The sequence below is a fragment of the Heterocephalus glaber genome, unplaced genomic scaffold, assembly GCF_053883595.1.
Source record: "Heterocephalus glaber isolate CG9 unplaced genomic scaffold, H.glaber_assembly_v1.0 deba00000676, whole genome shotgun sequence".
Taxonomy (NCBI): Eukaryota; Metazoa; Chordata; class Mammalia; order Rodentia; family Bathyergidae; genus Heterocephalus; species Heterocephalus glaber.
In genome coordinates, this window is record NW_028258156.1 from 21,625,916 (window position 1) to 21,647,390 (window position 21,475).

Sequence of the window (21,475 nt, forward strand, 5' to 3'; positions counted from 1 at the left end):
ACAATCAGAGTATACAGAGGTAAGAATGAAGGAGACAAACACAGATATGCAGGGATAAAGGAAGGGCATTTCAATTCTTAGGACCACTCCCTCTCTGGAATAGGGTTTCTTCCTTCCTTCCTTGAGCTGCTCTGAAACGACTTTATATTTCAGTGTAATTTCTCCTTGCTCATGTGAGTGTAAGTTGGCTTATGATATACGTGAGCCAAAGGACCTGAACCGCAGCTCTCCTCTCTTACACCGATAAGTGGCAGCCTTCAGTAAAAATTCTGAGGGTAATTTCAGAGTGTGAATTATGTTACAGATGAATAACTGAGAGAGATGAAATGCCATTCCCACGGTCATCCAGCTAGTGGGAGTAGGGTAGAGACCAGTTTTCTTTATCTCTTTACTAGTTTACCATGCTTTATTATATAGCTGGAGATTCACTGCATTAGTATTAACAGACCATGAGATGAATACTGACATTCTGAAATGTGGCACAAACCCATTCACAACGTAATACAATTACCTTCCTGTTTTTAACAATACCATACCCTCTCCACAACAGATATTCAGTTTTATAAAGAGGACTGATTCTGTTTCAGAGGTTGGTAGTGGGGAACATGCAATCGATTCTCACAAAACAGTGTCGAACGTGGTGGGTATAGTCCCAGGTTGGCCCCAGGAAAACTTAACGCACAACATAACTGGGAGGGAATTCTGAGGGAGAACATATTCTGTAATGTGTATGAAAAGCCAAGTTGCTGAACTGGGCATGGTGGCACATGCCTTTAATCCCAGCACTTGGGAGGCTGAGGCAAGAGGATCACAGTGAGTTTTAGGCCAGCCTGGGCTATGTAGTGAGTTCGATATTCTATCTCAAACAAACAGAAAAAAAAAAAAAAGCTGAAATGCCAAGAAGTGATACTTCAAGAAGTAGCTAGGTGATCTCAGACAAGTCAATCTGTCTGAACTCAGTATTACTTCCAAAAAACCCACAGTGATTATTAAGACTTATGGACTTTTGTTTTGACAAGAACCTTTAAAGCTCTACTTTTAATTTCTAAAATAATGTTATCATGCAAATTTCAAACAGGATGAAAACCTATTCCTTATCCAAAATGTATGGGACCAGAAGAGTTTTGGATTTAGGATGTTTCTGGATTTTGGAGTATTTGCATCTACAAATGAAGATACCAGGATCCAATCAAGATTCAAACTCTGCATCTAAGATTCTGTTTCAGAACATGAAGATTCTATTTCTTTATCTCCTAACAGTTAAGACTCTAGAATACCACTGTAACAAAGAACTGTATAACTAGTAACCATGAGAAATAGCTATTGGCAACTCTGAAAAGCTGGCTATGCACTGGTGCAATTATGTAACCTTAAACCAACCTAAAAGATGTGAAGAACCTCTGCACTCTCCTGAAATTTTTGCTTCTGCATGTAGAAGACTATCAAGTGTGTATCAAGATATCAGTATCTATCTACTATCAATATACTGTATAAGGCCAACTGTATATCAACAGCAATCTCTATAATTATTAACCAAGGAAGTCATTAAAAAAGAACCAGAGTTATGCATATTTAAAGGAGGGAATCTATTACTTACCTAGAAATAGAACGATCAATAGGACTATAATTGTTAGGAAAGCCTTGTTCCAAAACGTTGCAATTTTACCCCAGACATTAAATGACAAAATCTTCTGCCATCTGTTAAGCAATACAATTACATTAGGTATAAAAATAAAGTAGCTTTTGAAATGCTGAAGTAACACTTTAGTAAAGTAAAAAGAAGTAGCGAAATTTAATTTTAATACTGATTAGTTCTTGGATATGACATAGAATAATGAAACAGAAAAATAACCCTTTTAAGTTTAATAATCTGACATTGACTAACTTTTGTCTAGTGGTTTAAACATTTTAAGGTGAAAATAACTTTTAAACATACATGAGCAAAACCTTAAAATAAAGTACAGGGCATGGGGGTGCACGCCTTTAGTCCCAGCACTTGAGAGGCTGAGGCAGGATGATTGCCATGAGTTTGAACCCAGCCCGGGCTACCCAGTAAGTTCAAAGGCCTGCCTGAACTACACATAGTGAGACTCCGTCTCTAAAACACCCAAAACCCCAAAAACGAAAACCAAGCAAAAACACAAAAACCAAAACCAAAAAACCTTTAAAAAGGTATTCTTACAGTAAGAAATGACAGTCTATTCATCTAACAATTAGCAACATTTCAGGTGAAGGTGGCTTATTAAAGTGCACATTTATTTTTGTGTAGTACATTTTTAATATCTCCAGGTAGAGGAGTTTCTCTACTTTAACCACGAGGGATGTAAAAAATCTTATCACACTCACACATATATAAAAGTGAAAAAAAAGTTACATATATACCTTGGTTAATTTTTACGTTTGTATATACCCATGTAATTTTCATGTATGTATATATTCATGAGATTTACCTTCTACCCAGATAAAGATCTGAACACAGGGGAAATGAGATGGGAACATAAATAGTCTAGATGGATTGAAGAGCATTAGTAAGAGGGTTGGGGATTTAGCTCAGTGGTTCCACTGCCTGGCTTGCAAGCACAAGGTCCCGAGTTTGATCCCAGGTATCCCAAAAGAAAATCATTAGTAAGAGTTGGGACACAAACTCAAGCAGTCATTTCTGAGCATGTGCCTTTAACCACCGGGTTATCTGCGAAAAGACCAGAGACTAAAGGAAGACTGAAGTCTTTTCTTTGAAGGCTAGACTATGGCAATACACATAAAAAAAGGTAAAGATGTTAATACACACACTGCAGGGACATACTGTAAATATACCATACTTTCTTACTTTTAATTGTACACGAGAGAATTTATATCATATGCACATATATACATATCTAACAGGTACTTGTTCAGGATAGGTAAAAAGCTGTATTTGGCAGGAAGAAAAAGACTGATCTATAATTTATGAGTCACTCTGATGGAGAAAGAGATCAACTGACAAGTTGCTTTTAAATCCTTAAGCCTTCTTTATCAGTGAAATGTTTATAAACAAGATTTTTCTTTTCAACATATGGGGTTCTTTTGTTTTAGATACTATCAGAAAGAAAAACAGGTGTTACTAGAGATTTGAAAGAAGAGTCAGTGCCAGGAGCAGAAAGCACTGGTCTAAAGGCCATACTTTTCTGTGGAATCTGTCACAGATCAGTTAGGGGACCTCAGCCTGGTCATCTGGCCTCTTGGGATCTCAGTATGTGAGAAGAGTGGGTTGGATGAAATAACTGAAGATCCTCCCTACTACAACAGTATGATTTAACTTTTTTCTCTCGTAAGGAAGAAAAAAGCCACAGTATAGCTAGCTGATAGACAAGAACAGAAGTGAGTTGATAGGGGAGCAAGAGTTGTAAAAGACTACACTGATTCTGAGCCAAAGTAAACTTTTCTTCCAGTCCCAGGACTGTATTATGCCATGGTTTAAAGTGGGTTATCTCTAGGCTCTCACGAAATATTTTTTATACCACGAGTGTAAACAAATTCCTTGCAACATTTTCATCACAAATGTGTTTCATCTTCTACACTATCCAATTCCTGGATCTAAAACTAAACTCCTAATGAGTATTGTTATAAGGATAAAGTGAGTCAATGCTTAGATTAAAATGCCCAGCACTACTTAATGACGTGGTTTGATACGTTCACATTCAGCCCTTTTTAATATACGTTCATTAATTGAGTGAAACACTGTAAAATGTGGTAAAATTGCCATTCACAAAACGATTTCTTTCTTACCTAAGGCCAAAAGCAAGAATCATTTTCTGGTTTCGGTTTCTAAATTGCCATTTCATTGCCCCAATTTAACATTTTTGTACCCATGATGTATTGCAAACAATTTATCCACTTATATTTATTTACCTCACTGCTTCAGTTCAGGGCTATAAAAGAAAAGATAAAAAAATCTGACGACACAAGGACAGGTGTCAGGACAGGACAGAAGTACAAGCACTGTTTTAATGTATCTGTACTCAACAGAACCAAAAGGGCTGGGCTCCTTTCCTCTGAGAAGTGAGAAAAGAATTATTTCATTTGTACACACAATTATGCAAAACGATGTTTTTAAAGAGCACCTTTTATACAGCGGGCGCTCAGAACCTTTTATCTTAATGTCTTCCCTATCACTCTCCGCAGGCTGCAGGAGCGCATCAAGTATTTACTGTTAACGATTGGAGGATTTCCTACCTCTGAGGAGGAATGAAAGGTACACAGAAGAGTAAAATGAGTCCTATTTCGGTATACAGAAAGGTTGCAACTGCCACCCACTGGATTGTCATTTTTGTGTCTTCGCACCTAAACAGAGAAACGCTTATTTTACTTCGCTCCTCGGAAGAAAACGAGGTCAGCGGCCCAAGGCGCGGCGTCCGGGAGGGGGTTCCGGGCCGCGGGCGGGATCTCTCCGGGGACCCCGCCTCCCGCCTCCCGCGTCCCGCCTCCCGCCTCCAATTCCGGGTCTCCCAGGGCCCAGCCCGGGTCTCCCAGCACCACCCCGCTGCGACCCAGGCCCGCAGCCTCACCGCCTGGCCGCCGGTTCCCGCGCTGCTCCGCGGCGGGCGACGCACGGGACGTCAGACGCCGGCGGCCCCGCCCCCTCCCGCAGACCGGGCGGTGCAGCTGCGGGGCGGGTCGGCTGTGGCCTCCTACTCCGCGGCGGCGTCGAGGGTGGCGCAGGCTTCGGCCTATGGCCTTGCTCCTGTCAGTTTGTAATAACGAGCGGCTGCCCGGGACTCGCAGGAGTGGGTTCAGTGGTTCAGAAGTTCAGTTCCGTTCGCTACGGGGCCGGCGCTTTGTTCGGAACGCGACAGAATGGGACTTCTCGACGGCACCGGAACCTTTGCCCACCCTTTCCAGGGCCAGTGATAACTGGCCGAGGCGGGGAGATACACCTTAGGGTCCCCTCCGGGTGTGGTAGTAAAGGTGGGTCTGGGGGTCATCTGTTACCGTTTTCCAAATGTCTTGAGTATGCGCAATGAAAGATGCTTTTCCAATATTGACAACGTATCGGGAAAGTAAGGAAACCCATCTGCCTAGAGACTTATTTCGGGAACTGTTGTTGAAAATAGGTAATTACAAACTATAACGACATATTTAATTCGGCCCTTTTAAATATTTATCACACATATACTTGACATGTTAACAGAAGAGGAAAAGCATAAATTAACCATCAGGAAGTCATTTTTAATCGTATGTTAGAATTTTTTTTTTTTCTTGGTACTGGGGCCTTGTGCTTGGGAGGCAGGCAGCGACACCACTGAGCTAAATCCCCGGTCCACAGAATTCTTTGCTCTTCCATACAGGTTCCTTCCAAATCCTGTGCCCCCTTTCAGTGACGCTGCTGTGCTCTGTGCCTTAGACTCGTGTAACTCACTTCAGTTGAGTTGACGAAGTTCTGACTGCATCTACGTTTATATACTGCACCTTTCAAATGAGAAGACATTTGACGAAAAGCGTTTTTCTTTTTTTTTTAAAGTGCAAAACTGAAAAGTTAAAAGTCTAACGAAAAGTTTAAGTGCAGCAAGCTAGGGAAAGGGCCTGAGACAGAGATGGGTGGTGATGAGCCAAGCTGGTAAGAATAGACAGTGAAGGAGGGCTTTGGCTCAGGATTGGACCTACTCAGGCAACAAGGAATGCAGTCTGGTTCTTGAAATGCAAAATAACGTTTTTCTTTAAAATCCGTTCCCTGTTTAACCCCTACATGTTGAGTAACTGGGTGAGAGCCTGAATTCCAACTGGTCATTCTAAGTCCCCAGAGCCACCACCTGTGACAGGTGGCCACTTAACTGAGCAACTCCTGCTCTGCTTAGCTGTTAAGTAGCTCTGGACGGAGAGGCCATGTGGCCACTCACTGCGGATCCCTCCTGCGATCTGCAATCTGAGTGTTAAACTATATATATATACATCATCATACCTAATTAAATTAGTAAGTGTATCCGTCTGACCTTCCAATTTGGATTTTTAAGGTAAGTCCTGAGTCAATTCTATTGTTTTTTTTTATATGGATATTGGCATTTATTCCTCCACTTCTCTGCATTTAATTAAAAACATACTTCATGTTAACTTACAGATACAATGTGAGTCATACTTTCACAATATTAAAATAAGCTTTATTTAAAAGAGTTAAAAACAGAATTCCTTTAGGAAAGAAAAAACAAAACAAAACAATAAAACCTCCAATCCATACTAAGATCCAGAGCAGAGTTTGATGTTTGGACCTAGGATGACCAGGATGTTTGAAGCACTTGGGCTTTTTTAGTAAAGTTTAATTTCTTGGTGGTGATGGGGATAGAACCCAGGACCTTCTGCATGCTAGGCAAGGGTTCTATCGCTGAGCTACACCACTAGCTCCTGACTCTTTAAAACTGTAACTTTCTTGGTCCACCTGATTCACTGAATCAGAATCTGAGGATGCAGTCAGGTCTTGTTTTCAAAAAATGCGCCCAGGGATTATTTTTATACTAAACTTTGAGAGCCACTGATTTAAAGTGAAAACTAAGATGTGACCTTATATGATTTCATTGTAGGTATAAGAGAAAATATTAAAATAATTTGGAAAGTCCAGTCAAATGCCATAATGGTCTGTAAGGTAATCTAAAACTGCTGATGTGCTTGACAGCACATTAAATATTCTCTTTTCCTGCCTTGAAGTTATTTTTTCCATCATGTACATTAAATGTTGATGGAAACTAATAAAAGGAGTTCCGAGTTCAAGAGCAATGTCAACCCAGTCCCGGATGCATTGCAGTGGTGTTTGCTCATATCCAGCAAACATGGCTGGGTTTGTCAACAGTCCTCTTGCAACCATCACACCTATAAATTAAAGCACAGTTTATTTCTCCACACATTAAGAGTCCATGGTTATTAGTTCAAAATCAATGAAACATTAAATTAATATTAAAGTTTTATTACAAGGGTTCATAATGTCCTTATTACATTAGTGATACTTAATACAAAATTTACTTTGGTACCTTTTCTAAATCAAGAAATTTAATTGTACTTATATAATTATTTTTAAAGGACAGCTACATTAAACAATTAGTTTTTAGTTTTTCATTAAGGTAAATCCAAACTATCATAAATTCGGCTGTTTATTACACTGCTTATATGCATTCTCCCATCTAGGCATAGTTACCATCTGGCTTGACTCACATGCAAGTAATTTCAGGTGATAATGAGTGCAGCAGTTCTGAGGTCCTTTTGGTCAATGAACTTTTCATTAACTCATTTCTGTTCTAGTCCTTTATTTCACTAATAGGCTGTCTGGAAGATTCCTAACTGGGCACTAGACGTGATGGTAGTAGAAAAATAACTGATTTATCCCAGTTAATAATCTACTCTTTCCAAGCAAAAAAAGTTAGCAGCACTTTAATAAATTGCTTAGCTTAAATCATTCTGCTGGGAAAATATGGCTCAGTGTTAAAGAAAAATAATGAAAATCAAATTAACACGATTCCCTCACTTTATTTTTTAATTAAAAGATAAAATCAAAATACTTATTTCTTACCATCTGTCCTAGTAATCTGCCACATCTTTTCTGCTTCTTTTAAGCTTCTGATGTCTCCATTAGCAATCACAGGTATAGACATGTTTTCCTTTATTATTTTAATGGTATCATAGTGGACTGGCTGATGTCTTTCTTCAACAGTTCTTCCATGGACTGTAATCCAGTTAACTCCTGTTGCTTCAGCCTTTCGACAAAAGTCTACGGTTCTTGTAAGGTCATCATGGATCCTGTTATTTCAAAATTACATGTTATCTGTTCACAGCACACACATCTTAGTGCTAAAATTTTAATTCATTAACTAAAATGATATTTCATCCTCTACATTACTTAGCTTTGCTATATCTCATTATTATTTCATACTGTCAGGTTTTGCTTAGGGATCTGTTCCCACCGAAGATCTCAAAGTTAGTTATTTCACTCTTGGCAACAACAGGAGGACAAGTAAGTTTTACCTTACCTGGTGCGCCTTCCTTTGGACTGAGAAATGAAAAAGTTATCGAGATACTGTCATAGAGAAACTGACAGAATCTATCTTCATAGCTGATGTGCATGTTCTAACCCCTAAGGAGACTGTACCCAAACACTGATTTTTTTTTTTTAACTGTTAAATTTTAGTGCAACTGTGTTTCCTATTTTCTTCCTTTTTTCCTTCCTTCCTTCCTTCCTTCCTTCCTTCCTTCCTTCCTTCCTTCCTTCCTTCCTTCACTGGGGATTGAACCAAAGGCCTTTACACTGAGCTACATCGCCAGGCCTTTTAAAATTTTTACCTTATTAAGACAGAGTCTTGCTAGCTTACCCACACTGAGCTTGAACTTGTGATCCCTCTGCCTCAGCCTCCCAGACTGCTAGGATTTCAGGTGTGCACCACCATGCCTGGCTGTCTTTTGCCTGTATTTGCTTGTCTTTCCTATTTTCTACTATTGGTACCAGGAAAGTAATTAAATAGTACTTGGAAAAGTTGAGAATTGAGTGAGAACTTTTAATAAAGAGATGTTTTAATTTTGTTAAAAAATAAAAAGAGGAAGTTATTCAGGATTAGAAATAAAAACTAGGCTATATACTTGTTTACTAAATACCTTGTTTCAACATTTCCATATACCAGCTACTAATTTAGGACAGACGCTCCCACATCACTACCCAAAAAGATATACTTTTATTTCCTAAGAAATGAATTAGAGATTCATTAGATTCATAGGCTAAATGTTACTAATAGATTATAGATTAAGAGATTAAATGTTATTTTTACCTTATCTTAATAGAAACTGAAAATCTGGGGTTTTCCACTTGATTTCTTACTTGTTTCACCATATCTTGAACAAGCTCTGGCTTATTTATTAAGCAAGCTCCATAACCTTCTGCCATTGCCCACCTTTATAAAGCAGATGCAATAACAGATGAATTATAAACAGCAGATAGAAGATAAATTCTAAAAGCACTGAAATGTAAGTGCACCTGTGTATTTATCTAGTGATCTGGAATGAAGCAGATTTTAAAAATTCATAGGTCAACATTTCTAAGCGGACCAATGAGATTAGGAAAACATGTTCCCAGATCAAAAAGTACTCACACTTTTCACTGGCAAGTGAGAATATTAAATTAGAATTCATTCAACCAAAACAAATTTAAGTATTTGTAATTAACAGCAATTATTTCAGACTTTTTAAATTCCAAATTTGATGTTTATTGTGCATATCCAGAGGTCTCAATAGAATGATATTTTTGGCTTACAGCATTCCAATACAATTAAACGGTTCATTTAACTCTCCTAATGAGTACACAAATATGTGTAATCTGATGTAGATTATGCTGTTCTTAAAACCTTGATTTTATTCTTTGGACACATTTTGAATTGACAGGTCACCTAGAATAGTAGGGATATTCTTGTCAAATTAAGTCCATCCTTCCAAACCCAGTCACTTAAACCCAACCAAATACCGTAACTATGGGATACATGGTATCTCCTAAATCACAGAATCAGTTTTTACAGCAAAAAAATGTAATAGTAAAAATACATTTCGAGGACTGTCATAAACATTAGATTCTCATGTAATTATTTATGGATGAGGTTGAAGGCAGATCCATGCAAAAAATACTACTGTTGAAGGGAACAAATTACTTGTCAAGGATCTATATACTACTTCAGCTATCAGAAAAACCTTTGAAGAAAAACCTTTTCTTTGAGATAGGATCTCACTGTGTAAGTCCTGAACTTGAGGTCCTCCTGCCTCAGTGTTTGAGTGATGGGATTCCAGGTATAGGATACCATACCTGGTATGAAATTATATTACAAAATAATCTTTCTTTATACTTTTTTTCCTTCTTTCTTATTTAAAGCCCTGGTGCTTTAACTTTATGTCTTTTTAATTTTTGGAAAACCAGAAAGGTATTTTACCATGTTCACATAGTTTTTTTCCTAATCCTTTAAAAAACTCTTCCAACTTCTTTGAGCTTTACCTCTGCGGGCAACCACAGTTAATGTCTATTCCATTCGCATAAGGACACACTATACGAGCAGCATCAGATAAAATTCTTGCATCATTAGCAGCAAACTGAACAATCAATGGGCAATCACCTGATAAAACCAATAGCTCAACATTAAAACACACATAAACACAAATACACCCCCACACAGATACCAAACTCTAATGTCTGTAAACAAAATACCAATAAATACTTTTGGCCTAGCTAGCATCTGTTCACATAAGGTAACATTAAAAATATCTTAAAAGTATTTACACTAAAAATCCAAACACTACAAAATTTGATAAAATCAAAAGTGTTCCTAGACTCCTGACAAGCAGACCCCCTTCCTAAAGGTAGGAATTAATTTTATTCCAGAGTGATTTTATGCATACCTATTAAATGTAAACGGAAGTGATCATTGTACATAACACTGCTATGCCTACAGTTCTTTTCCTGATGTACCTGGGAGTTGCACTCAGATATTTTCTCAGTGGCAAACTCCACAGTATGGATGGACCATCCGCTACTTACAAACTGCTTTTTATTTGTACCTCATGCATGTAACGCTGCAATAATGATACTCTTGCAAATATAAGTATTGTATGTGAGTATATTCACACGGTATGTTCCTAAAAGTCTGATCACTTGGATAGACATTTTTTTACCAATACAGATACGTATCAATATGGACACGAAGGTACTAGTTTCCTCACAAGTTGTCCTACAATGTATATGTAACATTTGTGTATCTTGTGAGCTTTCTTCATATTTGGCACATTTTTTTATGTGTGATTCTGTTGTTCCTTACCATCATTTGTAATTTTCTTAACAGAACAAAAAAATTAGCCCTATTATAGAGGATATGTGGTATTTTTTTTTCTAGTTCTTGGTGTATATCTGTACACTTAATATATAGAAGTTTAAATTTCAATGTAGCCAAATGTGTCAGTTTTCCTAGGTTTTGAAAAGATGTTTTACTATCTTTGGCTAGTGTTATAATCTCTGGATGGATGTATTTTAACATACTAAGCTTTTTTGAAGACTACCTGTACAAGGCTCACTGGGTGTTTATCAAAATGAAGATTTCTGGCCATTATCCCTTCCACCCCTCTCTTGCACTGATTTATGGCTTTTATTGCAATCCATCAGTTTTCAGGATTATGATGGGACAGAAGAATTTGCTTTTATTTTCCTGGGGGTGTAGGGTGCTTTTTCCTTTTGTACTTCAAGGTACAGATTTTCAATTTAACAACCATCTACTTTTAGCACAGTGTTAGATGCTGAGGACACACAAATCAAGGTATTTTTATAGCTCTGGTCCTCAAAGAACCCATAAGCCAGTGGGAGAGATAGGCACAGAATGAGGAAATTATAATGCAGTAGGACTGAGTGAAGCAAGGGAGTCTGCTTAGGAGGGAGGGCATAAATGAAAAGTGGTCAGGAAAGCCTCCTTGGCTATAAACTGAGAGCTCAGTTAAGAATCATGCACTATAGTTTGCCAGAGGGAGACTATCTGGAAGATAGATATGACTGGGAAGTGTGAGAGAACAGGGCATGTTCAGACACTTAAAGTCATTTAGTAATGTTGAAGAAAAAATAGGTGGGCTGTAAGGAAGCCACTAATGGAAGACAAGGCTGCAGGAGAGGTAGTTAAGAGGCTGGTGCCGGAATTGTAGTCTTTAAGTCCTCAACCTTTAGGCAAGCTCAGAATTACTTGGGTAGCTTTTCAAAACCATACATGTACAGTTTCTGATGCAGTTGGTCTAGGGTAGAGCTGGAAAATTTTCAGTTCTGGCAAGTGTCTGGAAAATACTAATACCTCTAGTCTGGGGCTAACAATGACAACCAGTGTTGTGGACAATAAGAGGTTCAAGGAAGACTGTAAACAGGGAAGAGACAGGATCATGTTTAAATTAAAATGGGCCAGGGATTTAGCTCAGTGGCACTGCGCCTGCCTCGAAAATGCAAGGTCCTGAGTTCGATCTCCGGTACCAAAAAAACAACCAAAAACCAAAAAATAAATTTAAATATGTTTAAAGACAGATCCCATGGGCTGTTTGGAGGATAGTTTGGAATGGGACAAGATTTTAGGCACTGAGACAGAAATTTATTTTACATAATACTTCAGGAGAGAAGGTGGTAGGTGGGCCTTAAGAAAGGCTGACCTTATATAGGTCACTGTTTATAATGTGTTTACAAGATACCCACTATGATATTTACATACTAAAGACATTTTAAGAACTAAAAGACTATAAAATCTTTGAATTATGTTGTCTCTGAGTAGACAGAACGGCTGAGTTTGTAAAAAAAGAATTTGTTTTTAAGTTTTACGAAGTCAAACTATGCGTTTCACATACCTTGGTTGGTGGTAAATTCACTGTCTCTGGCTTTTACAGATCTGACAAAATCAGCAGCAACTATCATTGGTGTGTAACACAGATCACAACAGTATCTTCTCACTAGTGTTCTAAAAGCCAACCTGTGAACATACAAAACTCTATACACTTAGAAGATGCCATATGTATTTATAAGTTTAGTTAATTACTAAATATTTATTAAAAGAGGGAGAGAGAACAGCAGAGGCAACCTGCCTGAGCAGACCTGCTTGGAAACCTTTCTGGAGCCAAAGTTCTTTTCCAGAGGGAGGACAGAGCAGGCAGCAGAGATGATGGAGATGGGCTCAGCCACTTCCCACAGAGGATTTGTTCCCTGGCAGGTGCTCCTGCTTACAGCCTCAGTTTTAATCTTCTGGAACACACCTACCACTGCCAAACCAACTATTGAAGCGGTGCCTTTTAATGCTGCTGAAGGGGGATCTGTTGTTCTAGTTGTCAGGAATGTGGCAGGCAAAACTAGATCCTATCTCTGGTATAAAGGTGATGGGGCTTATCCTGCTAAAAACATTGCAGTATTTAAGGTATCTGATCAAACAACTACACATGGGCCTTTATACAACCGTCGACAGAAAATATTCCTCAATGGATCTATGATGTTGGATAATCTCAATAAAGGAGACCTGGGAGTTTATACCATACGAATCATAATGCAGAATTTTATGATGTTGCAAGCTACCGGAGGACAGTTTCATTTATACCGGCCAGTGTCGGAACCCACCCTCGAGAGCACCCACACCTCAGTCAGAGAAAATGATTCTGTGATCCTGACCTGCTTGTCAAGTGATCCTGGAATCTCCATCCGGTGGTTCTTCACCAACCAGATTGTGCAGGTGACAGGGAGGAAGAAGCTGTCCCCAAACAATGTCACCTTCACCATAGACCCATTCAAGAAAGAAGATGCTGGGGAGTATCAGTGTGTCGTCTCCAACCCTGTCAGTTCCAGAAAAAGTGGCATCATCAGGCTGTCTGTGAAACCTAATATACGAAAGAAAAGTCCTGGTCGCTCACAATGGGGTATTCTCCCCATTGTGGTTGGAGTTATGGCTGGGGTGGCTCTGATGGGTGCCCTGGCATGTTTCTTATTTTTCAAGAAGAAGGAGGAGAAGGAGGAGGAGGAGAAGGAGAAGGACAAGAACAAGAAGGACAAGGAGAAGGAGAAGCAGGAGGAGGAGAAGGGTGAGACCAGGCCCCACGGACAACTCTAACAAGATGGATGAAACTGAACATTCTTCCCAGAACTTCAGTGCCCTGCAATCAAAGCCATCAACTTCAGACGCCCCACCCCCCACAATAAATTTATTCAGAAGTAAAAACGATGTAACCTGTCGTGTCATAGCACTGATGACATACTCCACATCTCTCACCTGCCTCCCTAGAATTCTTTACACTCATAAAAGAAAGGAAAAAAGTCTCCTCACACTGTCTTCCCTAATACAGGACTTCCAGGCTGCAGCACCTCCCTGAAATGTCAATAAACGAAAAGGTACCATCTGGAAGTCTGTAGGAAACCCAACCTTCCTTGTCAATGAAAGTTGGCAAAGCCAATTTTGGAAGAGAGTTGCCAGTTTCTATTCCCCTCCCCTTTTTCCCAGCCTAGATTTGTTTTAAAGTTATTTATTCAGAGCATATTCATTTCTTCCCATCATAGTCCTGTCCTATCAGAGTGTAACTTGAATTTGCCATAACCTTGAGGGTTATTTCCTTTTCCACTTAAGTACATGTGCAGGAAAAAAAACCCCAAAATGTAAAATCAATGATGTTTTTCACTCTCCAAACCCTGACATGAAACCCAGCATACCCAGGGAAACCAAATATGTAAGCAATAGTGCACTGGGAAATTCTATACTCTTGTCCACTGTCAGATCAGATCAGGGTCTAAAGACCTTGGTGCTTAGCCAGAGTACCACCTAAGCCCTCTGGCAAGCCCATCACCAGAGAATCCACCAGAAACAACTAGGGAAATGATTTGCCAAGGTCCACAGGCAATCCCAATGGAAAATGCGTAAGTGCACCTACATCTTTAATACTTGCATGGGCTTTATTCAGGGAAATGTCTGGAAAAAGAGAGAGTACAGCTTTATGAGGGAACTCAACTTTGAACAGATGCAATCTGCTGGAACGTGGGAAAAGAACAGTTAACCATCAGTTAAAATTAATGTTAAAAAATGCACAACTGGAGGCACATGGTTTTCCCTTTTCTGACACATTCTACCATTTTAATTTTTGTAACTGCTTGCTTCTGTGAAAAGGATTATTTTTACTTAGCTGTGTAAGTTGATCTGACTGCCTTGGGATAGGAAGGCACCAAAATCCCTCAGGCCCCCTTGGCCAGGAGCCTCTCCAGGCTTTTTTGTCAAAGCCTTCAAATAAAAAAAGAGGCTTTCCTCATTTGTGCAAGAAACAGGCCTGGCTCAGTTTCTAGCTGTGTCAGACCAGTCACCAGCTGTCCTGTTCCACGTTTCTGCCTGTGCATTTTCTAACCTGTCTGCCCCAGTGTCTCAGCATTTGATCCTTGCAAAGTGGGAGTGCCCTAAAGGGAACAATAGGCTCCTGCTCATGGCTCTGTTTATAGCACTGAAAGTTGCACTGCTACTGATGCTCGTTGGGAATAAGGGCAGCAAAAGGGTGTGAGGACATGAGGATTTCCCCACCCTGGGTTTCTGGGTCAGCCTCTGAAACCTGCCTTTTCTTGCATGGGGTCTGTGACTTCCAGTGTGACTTAAAATAAAAAAGGGCAAGAGAAGGAAAGGCAAATGTATTTCTCATGCAGCCTTTTGCTACACAGGTGAAATGTCTTTGGGGCTGTAAAGAGATTTTAATTGATATTCACTGATTGATCACATACTAACGGGTCTCTCCTAAGAGAATTCATTGGGAGTTCTCCTAAGAGAGCTCTTCCAGGGATCTCCAGCCCTAACAGACTGTATTTTCCCTCATCCATGTTATGCTGGGTTACTGAATTTTGCCTGGCTAAAGCCACTTCTGATTATTTATAAAATTTGTTCTGTATTTGTAATAAAAGTTGTATGTGAGACATGAGAAAAGTTTATTAGAACATCTGTTTATGGGAAGATGGCACAGACTTTCTTTTTCCTGTTCTTGCTAAATATAAGCAAAAAACATGGGACTCATATATCAAAAAACAGGAAAAATCTGAAAGGTGAAGAGAAGAGGGTAGATAGGGTAGTGACACTGCATCCTGAGAAATTAGAGGGTGGTCATTTCCCTGTTTTTCTTTTTTCCCTCTAAATATCCCAGAGGTTGGGGGTTGAAGAAGCTGGACACCTAGAATCGTCAGTGGGTAGAGAAAAAAATCAGCGCCATAGAAGTCTTCTTGCTAATCAAACCAGAAATGGAGTTTTAAGAGATCATATATACATCCCTTACAGGTACCAGTTATTTCAAAACAACTTTTTTAGTCTGCTCCTAAGTTAAAATAATTAACTAGCAAAGCATTATTATACTGCTGGTTGAAGAACCACTGAACCCTTCATTTTCCTTTTCACTGTTACGACCTTTTCACATTTCTAACCCCAACTTGATCTGCTACAATAGTCTATAATGATGGAAAACAAGTAGGAATGTATGTGTACATCTTTAGGGCACACTTGCACACCATATCAATGTATTTAGTTCAGTGTGTTCTACCTGTGAAGCCTACAGCTCAGAGGACTGCATTTTTGTTTGCTTTTTTGGCCTATCCTGAGTTACTGCAGTGTTTCCATAGGGAAACGACAGGTCAAAGCTCTTTTTCTGTTGGCTTTAGGCCGTATCTGTGCACTTAAATCTTTATTCTAAAAGAATAAATTTAGGGGCAACCCACTTTCCAGTGCCCTTTTTGTCTCTCTTAGACAGAAGCTATTTTTGCTGTCAATAAATTTTTCCTACTCTTAAGAACAACAACAACAAAATCGAAACTTTAATTTTTAAAAACTGAGAATCTCGTTACTTCATTAAAATCTTAATGAGAAATAATTTTATAAAACACTGAATTTAATCAACACTACTGGACTATACACTTAAAATGATTAGGAGGTAAATATTATGGTATGTGTATTTTCTAACAAATTTAAAAATCCTTAATAGTAAAAAAGGGATTTAAGTAGAATATGGGCAAAAAAAGGGGAAGAAACAATCTTTAAAAACAGATAAATAAGCATATGCAAAGATATACAACATCATTAGGCATATAAGAAATGCAAAGTAAAAACAGTGCCAGTCAAAGGAACAGACCTGAGGATCAGTGGAATAGATTAGAAGATGCAGAAACAACTCCAGACATGCTCAGCCACCTTGTCTTTGACAAAGGAGCCAACCACCATCATTGGAGGAAAGATAGCCTATTTAACAAATGGTGTTGGGAAAACTGGATTTCAACCTGCCAAAGATTGAAACTAGCTAGACCCATACCTATCACCATGCACTAAACTAAGATTGAAGTGGATTCAAGAGCTAAATATTAAGACAGAAACACTAAACTTGCTGAAAGATAAGTTAGGTAGAACTTTTGAAGACATTGGCACAGGAAAAGACTTCATGAACAAAACCTCAGCAGCACGGAAATTAGCAGAAAGAATCAACAACTGGGATCTCATCTTATTAAAAAGCTTCTGCACTGCAAAAGAAACCACCAACAGAGCTAACAGACAACCTACAAGACGGGAAAAATTTTTTAGCAGCTGTACATCAGACAAAGGGCTACTATCTAGAATATATAAAGAATTGAAAAAAATGAGACCCCCCCCCCAAATTCAAAGATCCAATTCAAAAATGGGTATCTGAAGTGAACAGACATTTCTCAAAGAAGTAAAAGCAGCAAACAAATATATGAAAAAATGTTCAACATCACTGGTCATTTGAGAGATGCAGATGAAAACACTGAGATTCCACCTCACCCCAGAAAGAATGGCTGCTATCAAGAAATCAACAAATAACAAATGCTGGCGGGGGTGTGGGGAGAAAGGAACCCTTCTCCATTGTTGGTGGGAGTGCAGACTGGTGCAACCACTGTGGAAGTCAGTATGGAGATACCTCAAAGAACTAGGACTAGAGGTCCCATTTGACCCAGCTATTCCCCTACTGGGTATCTTCCCAAAAGAATTAAAAGAATCATACCACAGTGATATATGTGTACCAGACAAGTGGCAATACTAGGACTGAATTCTAGGTCATGATTCCAAAGCTAAGAGTTTGAAGATGTCATATGGCAGGTGATTTTATAGCACTTTATTTTAAAAAAACTATTGTAGACCTTGTATTAGTACTAGAGAGTAAATACGCATCACCAAGAATTAGAACAACGTTACAGCTACCTACTAAGGGAATGAGCTGTGAAATTAATTCCCTGGTATTGCTTTGAAAATAAACTCCTAGGTTAAGAGAAATTCCAACTCCATTCAAATGTATTATTTAACTGGGATTCTGAAGTCATCATCGAAGGTTGGTTTGTCACTCTTGTTCATTCTGATTCCAACCAATTAAATGCCAGTGTTTTTCAACTCTCTGGCAAAGGGCAATTTTTTCTCCTATTCTTGGCACACAGGATTAGTCAAAACAATGTTGCCCAAATCAGCCTGATAGCTCTAACTCTCCCTCCTGTTGACAAAGCTGCCCTGTTGACCTTAAGATCTTCAATTTTAGACAGCTTTTGGACCACTGCTGCTTCACTGTCTCCTTCAGTGTGTAAACCTAGAAGCTAAGTAGAAAGTAGGAAATTTCCATTTCCATAAATAGTTCAGGTAAAGTTCCAACTGCACCAAGTACCTGCTGCACCATTCTGTCAGCATGACACAAAGTGGGGGTTGATTTTTGTTTCAACTCCAGTAAGAGTCCCTGGAGCAGCATACTGAAGATCATTATGTTCCACAAAAAGTGATACAATTACATAAAAGATAGGTTTACACATGAGTTTACTTTCACTATCTTTGGAATCAATACAAAGTTGGACTTCCATTTCCCAGCCCACCTTTAATACCCCTCTTAGAATACTACCACCAGTCACAACCTTAAGGTCATCAACTTCACAACCAGGTTTGTTGACCTCAAATGACCTGGTAAGTCAAGGTTCTGAAGTAAAGTCTCTAGGAAGTAGCACTGATACTTCTACTGTGTCCTCACAGACAGCTTCAATACTGTATTTCAGCTGGGCAGAAATTGGAATAAGAGGAGCTCCTTCTGCTACTGTACCTTGTACAAGTGCAAAGATCTGTTCATACTGTTCTTTGGCCTTTCTTTTACCAAATCAATTTTATTCTGTAAGATGAAAATATGCTTCAGTTGCATGATTTCTATTGCAGCCAGGTATATATTCAAAAGTCTGAGGCTGAAGGTAAGACTCAGTACCAGCTATCAACAAGAGAGCTGTATCCATTATTGCTGCACCATTCAGCATAGTGGCCATCTAAATATCATGGGCAGAACAGTCCACAAAGGAAACATGCCTGACTAATTTGAAGTTCCCTTTGGTCCCTGGAATGTCTGTAGGAAACTCATCAGGGATATTACTTGGCCTTGTATACTGCTAACTTCATGTGAAAGTGGCATCAACTCGGTAACATCCAAAGTGGTGAGATCCTGTATAATACTTTTTTTTTTGGTACTGGGGATCGAACTTGGGACCTTGTGCTTGCGAGGCAGGTGGCGGAACCACTGAGCTAAATCCCCAGCCCCCTCTATAGTACTTTTAAAAAGTCAGAGCATGAAACCAACATTACAAACCTTGTTCATTAACCATTTAACAATACTTACTTTGAGTATCGAACCATTGGGGCACAGACTTTCACCAGCTGCCCAGAATGAAGAATTTCTATTGGATCTTTTTTCCTTTCTTGACATACTGTCGTTTGTATGGAGTCACTCTTCATGAATACAGATTTGTTTCAAATCTGAAAAAGATAATCAGTTTGCATGGAGAAAGTGTACTTTCATGTGATGAATTCCCAACATTCTAACACTTTCAAATGACAATGATATTTATTTTCTATCAGGCTTGTGGGCTTAGAAATTGTTTTAGCTTCCTTTTACATTATCAAATAGGATAACACAGAATTCTGCCTTCACTTATAAATAAATGTGAAAAAAAAGTAAGAGTCGTGAAAAAACAAAGATGTAGAAAACTGGAAGTTGTTTGCCAGTGTATCATATTATGATTTCTCACATGACTTCTAAACTTTTTCCATTTTACTTTGTTTGGCATTGACAAACCAATAAATTTGAGTTATTTCCTATATAATACTAAAAATGACTGGAACTTTAATAAAATACCTTGGTTTATTCAGGAAAGTTAAATGGCATTAATAGAATAACTCTAGTACAGGATCCTGGTATTTTTACTGTAATTCTTTGTGACTCAGAGGGCAAATGAACTTTTATTATTTAAAAAAATTTAAATGTATTATCACAAAAATTTCAATTGAAACACATAATTGATCACCATTGATCAGTAAATCACTTTTATAAAACTCCCATGAATTATAAGTGATGAAATTATGTAGTTCTAAGTGTTTTATAGTTGCTACACTGTACTGAAAAATAATTAGATCATTTTAGGGTTTGATGCTTCTGATATTCCAATCTCTGCTTTTCATATTCAAATTTTTGACCTTAGCAGCTCAGAAACAGATAAAAGCTAACTTTACATGATCTAATTCTTCAAAATTGGAAGTCTTTAACCATAGGTAACAAGTTAAAACTAAAACATGATCAAGGCACTTAAAGATGCCACAGCTTCTAAGAGCTCCTCTGAAGCACCAACATTTCAGCAACAGAGGAAAACAGACTGCAAAGGAGACTGCGACAGACGAATTTTGGAGCTGGGAAGAATAACCCTGAAGAGTGAGGTTCAAAAACCAAGAGTCCAGAGTATTACAAAGGAAGGCATAAATGTCTTAAAACATCACAGAAGAATAAAGACGAAAGAGTCTAATGTCAAACTCATTTTGGTGGCTTAAGCAAGAATGATTTCATTTTTATTCAGTCTTATAATCATATTAAATAGCAGGCACGTCTCCCTCAATATGTATTTGCTGAATAATTCAGTAGCTTTCAACCTCGATTGTACATCAGAATGACCTGGGAGTGTATAAGAATCAAGATGCCCAAGTCCTATCTCAGGCCAATTAAATCTCAATCTCTGAGTTTATGAGATGCAGGCATCGGTATTATTAAATGTTCTTTACATGATTTCAATGTGCAGTCAAACTTGAAACTTCTGAAGTAAATACATACACTCCACTGCACCTGGCACAACCGTCTGTTGAAATAGGCTTCTACCTTACCTTCTACCTCCTTTTGGGTACAAATTCCGTCTTGTGTTTGCAAACTTGTGTTTGCTGGTACGCAGGGCAGGGACTCAAAACTTTTCACCGTATGAATATTATGTACTCTAAAATCTTCCAGTGTAAAGAAAAAAAAAAGCTAAGGAGGAAATAACACCCGTAATTCACAGACAATGCTATTCGCCACTAACAATATTACAAAAAATTAATTCTGCGTATTATGGATAATGAAATCTAACGTGACTCACAGAATACACTACCCTGGGCAATTCATGTGACTTCCCTGAAGAACAATCGATTCTATTTGCATCACGGCTGAGATCAAACAAATTAGGGAAAACTCGGAGAGGAAGCATAGTAGCATGAGACTTGCTCACGAGTTGTTAGGAGTATTCGAGCCGTTTAGGTTTATTTAGTCCTTAAAACAGCGTTTAGCAACTTTTCCCGCCACTTTATTAACCACTTATTGCCAGTCAATGGAGAGAAAGATAAAGGCGTGAAGCCAGCGCTCAGAAACCTCTGCGCTCTCTAGTGTCCTGCGCCCCGGGGCCCTGGCTTTTGCGCTAAGCGCCGCGTCCACGTTCCGGCGCCCTCCTCCTCATTCTTCCCGGCGCCAGGGCGCACCTCGGTCTGCGGCGGGAGTCGGCGGACAGCTTCAGCTTGGTAGTCTCGTCCTCCTCGAGCGTCGAGCCCTTAATCCCGGGTCCTCCGCGCTCGCTGCCTCTCCTATCCACGAGACCCGGGCCAGGCGGGTGCGGAAAGGCCGCAGGCCACCAGGCGTCACGTGTTGGCGCGGCGGGCGGCGCCGGCAT

At 39.1% G+C, this 21,475-nt stretch overlaps 2 protein-coding genes and 1 pseudogene across 5 annotated transcripts in view; 1 reads left to right on the forward strand and 2 right to left on the reverse strand.

The window, feature by feature from the left end:
- Positions 1 to 21,465, reverse strand: part of LOC101703428 (tRNA-dihydrouridine(20a/20b) synthase [NAD(P)+]-like) — a 65,727-nt gene extending 44,262 nt beyond the window's left edge. The window contains exons 1-8 of one of the 4 annotated variants that reach the window (XM_087206503.1): positions 21,288 to 21,465; positions 19,135 to 19,271; positions 12,349 to 12,470; positions 9,983 to 10,100; positions 8,775 to 8,897; positions 7,522 to 7,755; positions 4,213 to 4,308; positions 1,598 to 1,698 (exon numbers count right to left, since the gene is read on the reverse strand). In XM_087206503.1, the coding sequence (XP_087062629.1) occupies positions 1,598 to 1,698; positions 4,213 to 4,308; positions 7,522 to 7,755; positions 8,775 to 8,897; positions 9,983 to 10,100; positions 12,349 to 12,470; positions 19,135 to 19,250 (910 nt within the window). In that variant the 5' untranslated portion in view covers positions 19,251 to 19,271; positions 21,288 to 21,465. The other 3 variants (XM_087206502.1, XM_004839661.4, XM_021253917.2) reach the window with 3 other exon arrangements.
- Positions 12,470 to 13,700, forward strand: LOC101704506 (cell adhesion molecule CEACAM21). Its single transcript, XM_021253918.2, has one exon. It carries the CDS (start codon positions 12,657 to 12,659, stop codon positions 13,590 to 13,592), a length of 936 nt encoding a protein of 311 aa, XP_021109577.1. The 5' UTR covers positions 12,470 to 12,656; the 3' UTR covers positions 13,593 to 13,700.
- On the reverse strand, positions 13,816 to 19,127 carry LOC147829285 (eukaryotic translation initiation factor 2 subunit 3 pseudogene; annotated as a pseudogene).
- Positions 21,466 to 21,475: the final 10 nt, after the last annotated feature.

Bases quoted from the DNA above. Each gene is read 5' to 3' on its own strand.
- LOC101704506 (XM_021253918.2), top strand. From the start codon at position 12,657: ATGATGGAGATGGGCTCAGCCACTTCCCACAGAGGATTTGTTCCCTGG.